The sequence below is a fragment of the Mirounga leonina genome, unplaced genomic scaffold (genome assembly GCF_011800145.1).
Source record: "Mirounga leonina isolate KUSES-001 unplaced genomic scaffold, KU_Mleo_1.0 Mir_101664, whole genome shotgun sequence".
Classification (NCBI taxonomy): Eukaryota; Metazoa; Chordata; class Mammalia; order Carnivora; family Phocidae; genus Mirounga; species Mirounga leonina.
Genome location: NW_023270175.1, coordinates 28,530,652 through 28,543,982, shown reverse-complemented (window position 1 = coordinate 28,543,982; position 13,331 = coordinate 28,530,652). Strand labels below are relative to the sequence as shown.

The following is a 13,331-nucleotide window of genomic DNA, read 5'->3' as shown; positions in this document are numbered from 1 at the left end:
CTTTGGCTCAGGTCATGATCTCGGGGTCCTGGGATCGAGCCCCCCATCGGGTTCCCTGCTCAGTGGGGAGTCTGCTTCTCCCTCTCCCTCTACCCTTTCCCCCTGCTTGTGCCCTCTCTCACTTTCTCATACTCACATTCGCTCTCTCGAATAAATAAATAAAATCTTTTTTTTTTTTAAAAGAAAACTTAAATTTTGTGAGTGGCTATTGTGGCTTAGGAAAATTGACAAGACCCAATCCCTCAGTAATATTCATTTTTTTTGCCAAAACATTAAATTGCCTTTCAAATAGTATATTTGAGGACTTGTACATTGGAAAATATAGATAGCCACCCTGGGTAGGGTTATGCTTGTCCCTAGAGTTTTATACTTGCTCAGAGTCAGGTTTTATTCTGGAGACTTGTGGCAACAGCCATAGTTGCTTTAGCAGCACAATAACCACACAGAACAAAGGCACCTCTTTGATTTACCTGGTGTTTATTCTGTCAAATGGTAGATTTAATAAACAGAGAAAGGAACCAAGGTAAGGTGCACCATAACAATGTGTAAATAACACTTCAGAATTAACAATAGAGGAGTTGAATACAGACAGCTTCTAATCAGCAACCAAATATTGAACATTTTAAGGGAGCAATACACAGATATGCTCAGTGTGGCAGTCAAGTTAATCAAAAGAATGAATTTCAGCTTTTCAACATTAATTTCAAAGCATTAAGAACACTGAGGTCTAGGGGCGCCTGGCTGGCTTAGTCAATAGAGCATGCAACTCTTGATCTCGGGATTGTGAGTTTGAACCCCACGTTGGGTATAGAGATTACTTAAAAATAAAATCTTTTTTAGGGCACCTGGGTGACTCGGTTGGGCAACTGCCTTCAGCTCAGGTCATGATCCTGGAGTCCTGGGATCGAGTCCCGCATCGGGCTCCCCGCTCAGCGGGGAGTCTGCTTCTCCCTCTGACCCTCCCCCCTCTCGTGCTCTCTCTCTCATTCTCTCTCAAATAAATAAATAAAATCTTTTTTAAAAAAGAACACTGATTTCTAATCTTTACTGCCTTATATTAACCACAGACATCATTATTTTCACTGGCATTCACTAATCATTACAATTTGGGGGGAGGGTCAGAGGGAGAAAGAGAATCTTAAGCAGGCTCCACACCCAGCACAGAGCCCCATGCAGGGCTGGACCCCGAGATCATGACCTGAGCCAAAATCAAGAGTCAGACACTTAACTGACTGAGCTACCCAGGCACCCCATTACAATTTATTTTTAAGTGAAAAAACAGTTACTGTATTATAAAAGAATAGTTTGGGGCACTCTGAAACTTAATAGTTCACAAGGAAAAGATGAGATCTTGAGGAAAAGATGAGATTCTCTGTATCATACCAAACCTTGATATGAATTGTAATTGTTACTTTCCTTTCACCCTTTTTTATCAGTTTATTATTTTTTTCCATCATGATAAGTGTACTCTTTAATCCTCATCCCCTATTTTACCCATCCCCCCACCTACCTTCCCTCTGGTAACCATCAGTTTGTTCTCTATATTTAAGAGTCTGTTTCTTGGTTTGCCTTATTTTTCTTTGTTCATTTGTTTTGTTTCTTAAATTCCACATATGAGTGAAATCATATGGTATTTGTCTTTCTCTGACTGACTTATTTCACTTAGGATTATACTCTCTAGCTCCATCCATATCATTGCAAATGGCAAGATTTCATTTTTTTATGGCTGAATAATATTCCATTGTATATATATACCACCTCTTCTTTATCCATTCATCTATCAATGGACACTTGGGCTGCTTCCATAGTTTGGCTATTGTAAATAATGCAGCAACAAACACAGGAGTGCTTGTATCCCTTCGAATTAGTGTATTTGTATTTTGGGGGGAAAATACCTTGTAGTGCAATGATTGGATTGTAGAGTAGTTCTATTTCTAATTTTTTTTTTAAAGATTTTATTTATTTATTTGAGAGAGAGCACATGAGAGGGGGGAGGGTCGGGAGGGTCAGAGGGAGAAGCAGACTCCCTGCCAAGCAGGGAGCCCGATGTGGGACTCGATCCAGAGACTCCAGGACCATGACCTGAGCCGAAGGCAGTCGCCTAACCAACTGAGCCACCCAGGCGCCCCTATTTCTAATTTTTGAGGAACCTCCAAACTGCTTTCCACAGTGGCTGCAGCAATTTGCATTCCCACCAACAGTGCAAGAGGGTTCCTTTTTCTCTACAACCTTGCCAATACTTGTTTCTTGTGTTTTTCATTTTAGCCATTCTGACAGCTGTGAGGTGATATCTCATTGTGGTTTTGATTTGCAGTTCCCTATGATGAGTGATGTTGAGCATCTTTTCATGTGTCTATTGGCCATCTGTATGTCTTCTTTGGAGAAATGTCTGTTCATGTTTTCTGCCCATATTTTAATTGGATTATTTGTTTTTTGGGTGTTGAGTTGTCTAAGTTCTTTATATATTTTGGATACTAACCCTTTATTGGATAAATCATTTGCAAATATCTTCTCCCATTTGGTAGGTTGACTTTTAAGGGGTTTTTTTGTTTTTATTGTTTCTTTCACTGTACAGAAGTTTTTATTTAGATGTAGTCCCAATAGTTTATTTTTGCTTTTATTTCCTTTGCCTCAGGAGACATATCTAGAAAAGTGTTGCTATAGCCATTGTCAGAGAGATTATTACCTGTGCTCTCCTCAAGGATTTTTTATGGTTTCAGGTCTCACTTTTAGGTCTTTAATCCATTTTGAGTTTATTTTTGTATATGGTGAAAGAAAGTGGTCCAGTTTCACTCTTTCGCATGTGGCTGTCCAGCTTTCCCATTGTATATTCATTCCTCCTTTGTCAAAGACTAATTGACCACATAATTGTGGTTTATTTCTGGGTTTTCTGTTTTATTCCATTGAATCTATGTGTCTATTTTTATGCCAGTACCATACTGTTTTAACTACTACTGTTTTACAATATCTTAATTTTGTTAACAACAACAACAAAATCCTACAGACTTATACCCCAGGATGATTTAATCCCTATAACACTTAAGAATTACTACAAGGCTGAAAAGTGTCCCCTTACCATTTAATAAGGAGAAATAGTTCTTCAATATCTAAAGCAATCCCATTTTCCTTATTTTCTCTAAATATCTCCCTCTACACTTTTAATAATGCCCCAAACTTCTTGATTTGAATTTAATAGAATATTTGATGTGGAGAAATAAATTGTTAAAAATCATTTGACAGTATTTATACACAGAAGCTTGGGCTTCTCCATGGTGAGATTATGTTGTCAGAATATGACACAAAATGATAATGATGTCATAAACTCCTAGAACAGGCTGAACCCTATCAAATACAGTAGTTTCCTTGGTAGAAGAAACATTTGAACAAATCCCTGGACATGAATCTTTTTATTTATGTCCTACTTTTGTCCATTTGGACAAACAGTTGTTTAAATACAAACCAAACTAATGGATCTTCTACTACAGGTATGTGCTTAACCTTAAAATTTAGAAATTAGGATCTATTATATTATGTACTTGAGCTTTAATTAGACAAGCTAGTTGTGTTTAAGAAATCTGCTGTTTTTTGGATGTTACCATTAGTAGGTCTTTAAGAATTTATAGGATGACCTCACTGATATGAGGAATTCTTAATCTCAGGAAACAAACTGAGGGCTGCTGGAGTGGTGGGGGGTGGGAGGGATGGGGTGGCTGGGTGATAGACACTGGGGAGGGTATGGTGAGCACTGTGAAGTGTGCAAGACGGTTGAATCACAGAGCTGTACCTCTGAAACAAATAATATATTATATGTTAAAAAAAAAAAAAGAAGAAGATAGCAGGAAGGGAAGTATGAAGGGGGGGAAATCGGAGGGGGAGACGAACCATGAGAGACTATGGACTCTGAAAAACAGACTGAGGGTTCTGGGGGTGGGTGGGAGGATGGGTTAGCCTGGTGATGGGTATTAAAGAGGGCACGTTCTGCATGGAGCACTGGGTGTTATACACAAACAATGAATCATGGAACACTACATCAAAAACTAATGATGTAATGTATGGTGATTAACATAACATAAAAAAAATAGGAAAAAAAAAGAATTTATAGGAAAACACCTGAGAGTTTTACTTCTGTGTGAAAAATCCAAGCAGCACAGAAGCATAGGGTATAGACATATTGTCCCCCTTCACTCCCCTTCCCCACCCAAATCCACCAACCCCTGCCCTCAACTAATCTAGTATGGTACCTAACATATAGTAGGCTTCAACAAGAGTTTTTTCTTGTCCTACCCCCTTTTCCACCATATACATTCACACACAAACATTAACGCTCAAGTTCATTCACATGTGCAAGACATACATACACTCAAAAACCTAGGTAATGGGGTGAGCAAACCATGATGCAGGGGTAACCAAGGTAATTGTACTGATTAGCCAGAGATCTGGCACCTAGACTGTGGCTGGGGATGTGATAGAGGGAGGAAAATGACAGTGGAACACTTATCATGCTTTAAAAAATCACTGGTAAAAAGATTTGATTTTGACCTTTAGTGGCAAATCACTATCAAATGGAAGATAACACATTTTCTGGTGAAACAATCTCTTTGACAGGAGCTAAGCACGTTGAATCAATGGAGACTAAAATGGACAACTTTAGGAGATGTCTACTTGTTATCATAATTGGTATTATGATCATAGCTTTTGTCTTTACCTGTTTTTGTTTTCTCCATTACAATTATATGAGCGACGAGGCACCCAAAGCAGGAACGTAAGTTTTACACCCTTAAATTAAGAATGTAAGTTGTGTGTATACATATAGTGGAGATTTCATTGCTGTTGTGGTTACTTAATGTTAACCCCAGACTTCTAAAGAGTTAATCTTGTGGGTGGATACCTTCACTTCAATAATATCAGCTCTTAAATATTCTCAAGTACGTTATCAATTTTAGCATATTCTAAAGCTATCTCTTAACTGAGGGTTCAGCTGAGCCCCAGGCTATTAATTTCATTATAAATTGAGTCTAGGAAAAGAGGGCTTGACTATCCGAATAAGACAGGGAGAATAAAGAAGGGGAGAGACTGAAACCAATATTGCACTGTATGTTACCTAGCTAGAATTTAAATAAATAATTTGAAAAGAGGGCATCTGGGGGCGCCTGGGTGGCTCAGTTGTTAAGCATCTGCCTTCGGCTCAGGTCATGATCTCAGGGTCCTGGGATCGAGGCCCGCATCAGGCTCCTACTCAGCAGGAAGCCTGCTTCTCTCTCTCCCACTGCCCCTGCTTGTGTTCCCTCTCTCACTGTCTCTCTATTAAATAAATAAAATCTTTAAAAAAAAAAAAAAAAGAAAAGAAAAGAGGGCATCTGGGTGGCTCAGTTGGTTAAGCGACTGCCTTCGGCTCAGGTCATCATCGCAGGGTCCTGGGATCGAATCCCACATAGGGCTCCCCCTGCTCTGTGGGGAGCCTGCTTCTCCCTTTCCTTCTGCCTGTCACTCCCCCTGCTTGTGCTCTCTCACTGTCAAATAAATAAATAAAATCTTTTAAAAAAATAAAAAAAATTTTGAAAAGAAAATAAAGAAGGGGAGAGAGAGGGAGTTGGGTCTCTGTATTCCAAAAACAATAAAACATTTTGGATAATCTACCATTTTAAGACATAATAGCAAAAATTATTCACTGTTGTTCTCGTTGTCTCATTCCCTTTCACACAGGAGAATCAGGCTGGCCCTGATATAGTGGTTCCCTAAAAATTTCCCAATATAAGGACCAATGACTAAAATACACCAGTGCTCTATTCCTTTAGTTTTAGAGGAATATTGTGAATATAAGTATGCATGGATAGATAACTTGATGGTGTAAATATGATAGGAAGGAAACAGCGAATATGGTCTAAAGAGTTTATTCTTTCCTGATGACAAGTTGTGACAGTTGTCTATGAGTTGCATATCAACCTGTGACTTTTTTTAAAAAGATTTTATTTATTTGAGAGAAAGAGCACGGGGCGGGGGGGTGGGTAGGAGAGGGAGAAGCAGACTCCCTGATGAGCAGGGAGCCTGACGAAGGGCTCCATCCTAGGACCCTGGGATCATGACCTGAGCCAAAGTCAGATGCTTAACTGATTGAGCCACCCAGGCACCCCCAACCTGTGACTTTTTTTTTTTTTTAAGATTTTTTTTATTTATTTATTTGACAGAGACAGAGACAGCGAGAGCAGGAACACAAGCAGGGGGAGTGGGAGAGGGAGAAGCAGGCTTCCCGCTGAGCAGGGAGCCTGATGCGGGACTCGATCCCAGGACTCTGGGATCATGACCTGAGCCGAAGGCAGCCGCTTAACGACTGAGCCACCCAGGCGCCCCCTGTGACTTTTTTTAAAGTTTAATTTCTAGAATAAGTGAAGCTCTCTCTCCTTCTCAACAGTAGACTTGAAACAACTTTGTGTCCTTCCATATGTAGGCTATATGATTATCTAATGCATCTGAAATATACTCTCAAGAAAAATAAAAAGTATTCAGCATGAGTTCATATCTATAACCCAAGTCATGGCTTTTACCATACTCCAATTCTTACTGTGTTCAATTTTTCTACCAGAGCTAAAAAAAAAACCAGTAAGTCTAAACTGACATAATAGCCTGTGTTTTCTGGTGATAGCAATAGTACTCTTTTGTTTTAAGATGTCATATTCCAAATTTTCTATATTTTCAGGCTCAAGAAAGAAGATGTGACAGCCAAGTCATCCAGATCATCCAAAATATCATTCAATGAATACAGGATAGCCAGTCCATGCAGTCTAGAAAAACAATCCATGCTATCTAGTACAGACACGTTTTCTGGGCCCTCAAGTGCAGAAAAGTCATCCATACCATCCAGTGCCGAAAAGTTAATCAGGCCCTCGAGTCCAGGAAAGCAATGTATATCATCTAGTACAGAAAAGTTAAACAGGCTATCAAGTCGAGAAAAGTTACATAAGCCATCAAGCCCACAAAAAACATTCAGGTCAACCCACCCAAGGAAGTCATATAGAACACGTAATCTAGAAAAGCCACATAAGCTAGCTCATGCCCATAAGCTAGGTGGCCAGGCCTGTTCATCCTATCCAAATAAGGCAGTGAGGTCACCTTGGCCAGCCAGTCTACAATATCCAGTCAGGCCAACCAAGCCATCCCATTCACAAAAGCAAACCTTGCCACCCAGGCGATCCCGTTTACAGAAACTAACCAAATCCCCTAGACATCGTAATCTAAAAAGGTCAGTTAGTACAGGTAAGGCAGGCATGTTATCTAGGCCTCGGTTAATCAAGACTTGTCGATGCTATAAGGAAAAATGCCTAGTTTGCCGAAATTCTTCTGAGCCTTTGGTCAATATTTCTGAGACAACGGACAGAAATGTTCAAAACTCACCTTTTCCAAGTGAAGCGAAGTCTTTTTCCAAGTCCTTTCATAAGGGAGATTACAGAGACAATGTATCCTGTGACAATGTGAGCAGCAGTGATATCTTGACATATGACAGTGATGACAGTGATAGGGAGATAACCATTATTTGCAACATAAAATGCAATGAAGTTATCCTTAAAGGCATCCAAGATAATTCAGGACTCAATAAAAATAAAAACCACATGTGATAAAGCAAACTTATACCAACTATTTTATGCTCACCACCTTTAAAACACTGATAGCAGGAAATCTATTTGCAATCATTATCGAGATTAGTCTTACCCATCTTGGAAGCAACTTATTTAAAAAATAGTAATTAAATGCATGACATAACAAATGACTTGACTGTAATTATTATTGCATTCTAGAGGCAAAAGGCTCCTTATATGTGTCTTACTTAGATCTGGTCACTTGGATGGGAACCATGAGTATACACGTACATGCAAATCTAAAAAGGAATTGCAAGATGGGTACCCTGGACTCCTATTTCCCTTGGATTAGCCCTCACATGAAGTCTCAACCCAATTAAGTTTTTTTTTAAGTTGATTTTTTAATAGTTACACACAGTCCTCACAGTTTAAGACTGTCTTCCTGTAGTGCCCAGTGCTTGGCAGAAACGGCTTTTGTGTGCTTAGTTCTGGTGGAGTTAGGGAAACTCCTGATAGCCATTTCTAACATCACTGTCTCCTTCACTGCTACTTATTGCGGTGACCATTTAATAAGGTATGCAAATATGGAGTCACTATGCTGTATACCTGGAACTAATACAATATTGTATGTCAGTTATTCTTTAATTAAAAAAAGAAATATTGTGGGGCGCCTGGGTGGCTCAGTCGTTAAACGTCTGCCTTTGGCTCAGGTCATGATCCCAGGGTCCTGGGATCGAGCCCTACGTCGGGCTCCCTGCTCAGCGGGGAGCCTGCTTCTCCCTCTCCCACTCCCCCTGCTTGTGTTCCCTCTCTCACTCTCTCTCTCTGTCAAATAAATAAATAAAATCTTTAAAAAAAAAAAAGAAATATTGAATGCAAAAAAATTAATCAGGTCACGTTAACAAAAAAATAAATTAAAAAAAAGCATTGTGGGCACTATGGACTTGATTTCCTACTGGTATTGCCCTTTTTTAAAAGACAAACTAGAAAGGGTTAGAATTTTTCTCGGTTAGAAAAGCCTGGTCTTTTTAAAATTCACAAATACAAGTGAAAGTTCTGATTAAAATTTTAAACTGTTTACTATTTTTAAAAGTTCAAATGTATACAAAAGTAGATAGAGCAAGTAGTATAATGAACGCCCATATAAGCATTCCTCAGATTCAACAGTTATCATTACGTGGCCAACCTTATTTCATTTATACTCTTATCCATTCCCCTTCCCATTTATATCTCTAATGATGATGACTTTTAAAAAATACATACACACAGGGGCGCCTGGCTGGTTCTATTGGTGGAGCCTGTGATTCTTGATCTTGGGGTTGTGAGTTTGAGCTCCATGTTGGATGTAGAGATTACTTTTAAAAAAGTACATGCACACACTACCATTATCTCACCTAAAAATTAACAATAATTCCTTAATAACAATTATCCAGTCAGTATTCAATTTTCCCCATCCATCTCCTAATTTTTTTTTTAATGGCTGCTCTGTTCAGATGATCTGACCAGCATTTGACAGCATCTGAGGCTGAGTTTCAAAATTACAGTTTCACTGGCTAATCTGTCTTCATATTGTGCAAAGATTTTGGAGTTAATCTGAGTTGTTAGTAGCCTCGAAAATAGTAAAAGTTGAAATTGTATGGTTTTCAGTTTAAATTCAACCAACATCTTAGTAGGCAAAACCAAATAATCTAAGCTCTATTCCCTTTCCCATTTTGAAGCCTAGAGATTTGTAATACTTTAAAATCTGTGAATATTAATATCTAATTAAAATGACTAACTGCCAGTGATAACCAATGATAATGACATCTTAAGAACAAGTTATATGCATGAGTATCTATGTTCCCTTCTAAACTACATTTAATTATAGAGTAGGATTCTACAGAATATTTGAAGCTCATTCAATATGCAAAATTCTAATGCATTAATGGGGGCTCCATACTAAGGCCAGTATAAAATAAGTAATAAAAATATGTACTATGAGTCAGAGAAGAACTTTAGCAAAAAAAAAAAAAAAGTTTACTAGTGGAAACTCACCCAAGCTAATAATTAAAATAACTAAGTCCTATCACTTTAACAGACAGTCTTCAGTATTTCTTGGAAATGTCCTGATTTAAGTAAGAGAGCTTCTACTTCCTGGCTTTCTTACAGCATTGTCTCATCTCTCATGGTACCTTACTCCTTCCTTCTATCTCGCTCTTTTTTCTTTTCCGCTGTTCAGCAAGTCAGGATCATGTGTTCAGTGGGCCCATGGTTTCCTTACATTTCCATTCTCCCTTCAGAAGGCACCGTGAAGCCAATTTCAAACGTGGCACTTCCCTCTCAGACCATCCCCACTCTCTTCCTGTTGAATCCACCTTCCTTAACACTCATCTCCACAACTTATACCTTGCTCCTGGCTATGGGACTGAAATGAATTATATTTTGCTCCTTTTATTTAGTACAGCTCTTTCTAAAAACCCATCACTTAAAAAGGTTAGATTTCAAACATTTCTCACATATATTTTCTACATGAAACTATATCATCATGGAGCTGAAACGATGCTTTGAGATCCTCCCTTCTATCCTCCAGTGGGAAAGGGGAGCTTAAAGAGCTGAAGGAACTTTCATTCAGCAAGAAGACCACTTTTTATCAGGGGTGGGGATGCCAGATGATCATGGCATGGTGCCAGGGATCACAGATCTTTAAGTGGCCAGAAAGAAGTGATACACCGCAGATGGGATGTTTATGGTAATGTCAAGCAGGGACTTAGTAAAAGTCTTCAGCTTTATCAATTCCCCAAATCCTGCAGTCCCTGCCACACTGCGTGCAACCCCTAAAAATTAAAAGTAGCAAAGGAAGGAAAAGAGAAGTCAGAAAAAAGCTCTGTTGGAGCTTCAGCCAAGTATCTCCTTAATTGGAACTCAATATACAACCCTCAATTATTCCTGTGCTGCTGTGACCTTAGAAAACAAGGTTTAAGCATGATTAATTAGTTTTGCAATTATTTATATAATGCATGGAAGGGCCATTTTTAAAATAAGCAAGGGCTAATTATAGCTTACATCTAAGAACTTTCAGAGAGCTCTACTTGTTTAGAATTATCCCCTTATGTGCCTGAATCAAAATAACACATTGAGGGGCGCCTGGGTGGCTCAGTCGTTAAGCGTCTGCCTTCGGCTCAGGTCATGATCCTGGAGTCCCTGGATCGAGTCCCTGGATCGAGTCTCTGGATCGAGTCTCTGGATCGAGTCTCTGGATCGAGTCTCTGGATCGAGCCCCGTGTTGGGCTCCCTGCTCGGCGGGAAGCCTGCTTCTCCCTCTCCCACTCCCCCTGCTTGTGTGTCTGCTCTCGCTGTGTCTCTCTCTCTGTCAAATAAATAAATAAAATCTTTAAAAAAAAAAAATAACACATTGAAAAGACTGTGGAAGGAGAAAAAATAAATTGCGACAAATGTCATATATAAGTATTTTACTTTAAAAAATAAAATATAGAAACAATATAGCCATTTTCTCTGAATAGTAGAAATTTACTGATAATAAAAAAATTCATATATATCCTCTATCATCAATCTCTTCCCTTAGTCACCTATTTTCCTAGCAAAATGGACTATTTTTTAATAATTTATTGAAATGACCAAAGGCAGGTAACTGCAAAGAGTAAAAGAAAAACAAAGACCTATTATGATGAATGGTTGGAATAATTAGTCCTGGAAATTTTTTTTTTTTTAAAGATTTTATTTATTTATTTGAGACAGAGAGAATGAGAGAGAGAGAGCACATGAGAGAGGGGAGGGTCAGAGGGAGAAGCAGGCTCCCCGCCGAGCAGGGAGCCCGATGCGGGACTCGATCCAGAGACTCGATCCAGAGACTCGATCCAGAGACTCGATCCAGGGACTCGATCCAGGGACTCCAGGATCATGACCTGAGCCGAAGGCAGTCGCTTAACCAACTGAGCCACCCAGGCGCCCCAGTCCTGGAAATATTAAGAGTGGATTGTATCTCTCTGCCATTTTGCAAAATAAGAAAATCAAGGGGGGCCTGGCTGGCTCAGTCAGTATAGTATGCGACCCTTGATCTCAGGGTTGTGAGTTCAAGCCCCACATTGGGTGTGGAGATAACTTAAAAATGAAAAAAAATCTTTAAAAAAATAAAAATAAAAAATAAATAAATAAGAAAATCAATGTTAAATTGCTTGACTACAAACTGGAACATAAGAATGTGACTGAGGTTTTTATCTTTAATTTCCACATGTTCATCTAAATAAATATAAAGGCATTCACAGCTAAGTTAAATAGAATTCTAATGTACTATAAAACTAACGGTAGATATTATAGATTATTAACAATAAAGGTAGTCAACTTCTGAAAGTGATAGTTGTTGGCAAAAGGAATATATCTCTGTTGTGTAAACAAGTCTCTTTTATAAACCTTAGTTTTGTTGAAAGAACGGCAATGACAAAGAGTGGAATTGTAAAAATAAAGCTTTCTATGTTGATCACTTGAGGTTACTATAAGAAATAAGAAGAGCAGGGGTGCCTGGGTGGCTCAGTTAGTTGAGTGTCAGCCTTTGGCTCAGGTCATGATGCTGGGGTCCTGGGATCGAGCCCCATGTTGGGCTCCCTGCTCAGCGGGTAGTCTGCTTGTCCCTCTCTTTCTCCCTCTGCCCCTTCCCCCGCTTGTGTTCTCTCTCTCTCAAATAAATAAATTTTAAAAATCTTAAGAAAAAAGAAATAATAACAGCATATTACATACCCACTTAAAAAACTGAAGTGATGAGGGGTAAGCTATTTCAGGATCCATATGACAATCGCTAGACTAGTAGACTATCAGCAAATCAGTCTGAACTACTATACTTTAATTCAAGCCACTTTTCTTGTTTCATTTACTGTTACCATGCACCAAACAATACATGTATAAAATAGAGACTGATGGTGCTCTAGAGCTTTAAATCACTTTTATGTTGTAGCCACTCTCCCAAAGAACACCTCCCCTATTCATTAAGTAGGTACTTGCTGCTGGACGGGATGGAAAAAATATTTTTGTGTGGCTATGACATCCCATGGGTCCGGTATATATGCCAGATTTTGTTAGTTTCTTTTTCTAAAGCTCACATTTTGTTATATACCTCTGTTGTACCAAGGTAATATGGATCAAGTTTTATTCAAGCATAAGGCCTCAGAAGGTCTGCCACACAAACCTCCACATTGAAACACTTTGTAAGAAGTACTTGAATAAGAGGAGAAAGAAATCCAGGAGATGCTGCAAGAGATACATGGTTTATAGGCTGAATTATGTCTCTCCACCAAATTCATATGTTGAAGTCCTAACCCCCAGTATCTCAGAATGTAGCTTTATTTGGAAATAAGGTCATTGCAGGTATAATTAGTTAAGATGAGGTCATACCATAAGTAGAGTGGGCCTCTAATCCAATATTACTGGTGCTATTATAAAAGGGGGAAGTTGGACCCAGACAAGCAAACAGGGAGAATGCCATGTGAAGTTTGGAGTTATGCTGCTACAAGCCAAGAAACTACCAGAAGCTGGGAGAGGGACCTGGAAAAGATCCTTCCCTAAGCACCTTCAGAGGGGGGCATGACCCTATTGACACCTTGATTTCAGACTTCTAGCCTCTAGAACTGTGAGATAATATATTTCTGTTGTTTCAGCCACCCAGTTTGTGGTACTTTGCTATGGCAGTCCTAGGAAACTAATATACTTGGTGAAGATTGCTATTGCCTAGGGGTGCCTGGGTGGCTCAGTCGGTTAAGCATCTGCCTTCAG

General features: G+C 39.1%; 1 protein-coding gene across 1 annotated transcript; it reads left to right on the top strand.

Moving 5' to 3' along the window:
- Positions 1-3,397: 3,397 nt before the first annotated feature.
- On the top strand, positions 3,398-7,755 carry CUNHXorf66 (chromosome unknown CXorf66 homolog). The gene is made up of 3 exons (XM_035005856.1): positions 3,398-3,485; positions 4,606-4,762; positions 6,695-7,755. Exons 1-3 carry the CDS (start codon positions 3,398-3,400, stop codon positions 7,608-7,610), a joined length of 1,161 nt encoding a protein of 386 aa, XP_034861747.1. The 3' UTR covers positions 7,611-7,755.
- Positions 7,756-13,331: the final 5,576 nt, after the last annotated feature.

Coding starts and splice junctions, on each gene's coding strand:
- CUNHXorf66 (XM_035005856.1), top strand. CDS start 3,398: ATGAATCTTTTTATTTATGTCCTACTTTTGTCCATTTGGACAAACAGT. Junction 3,486..4,605: donor TAATGGATCTTCTACTACAG/GTATGTGCTTAA, acceptor TCTCTTTGACAG/GAGCTAAGCACGTTGAATCA. Junction 4,763..6,694: donor GAGGCACCCAAAGCAGGAAC/GTAAGTTTTACA, acceptor CTATATTTTCAG/GCTCAAGAAAGAAGATGTGA.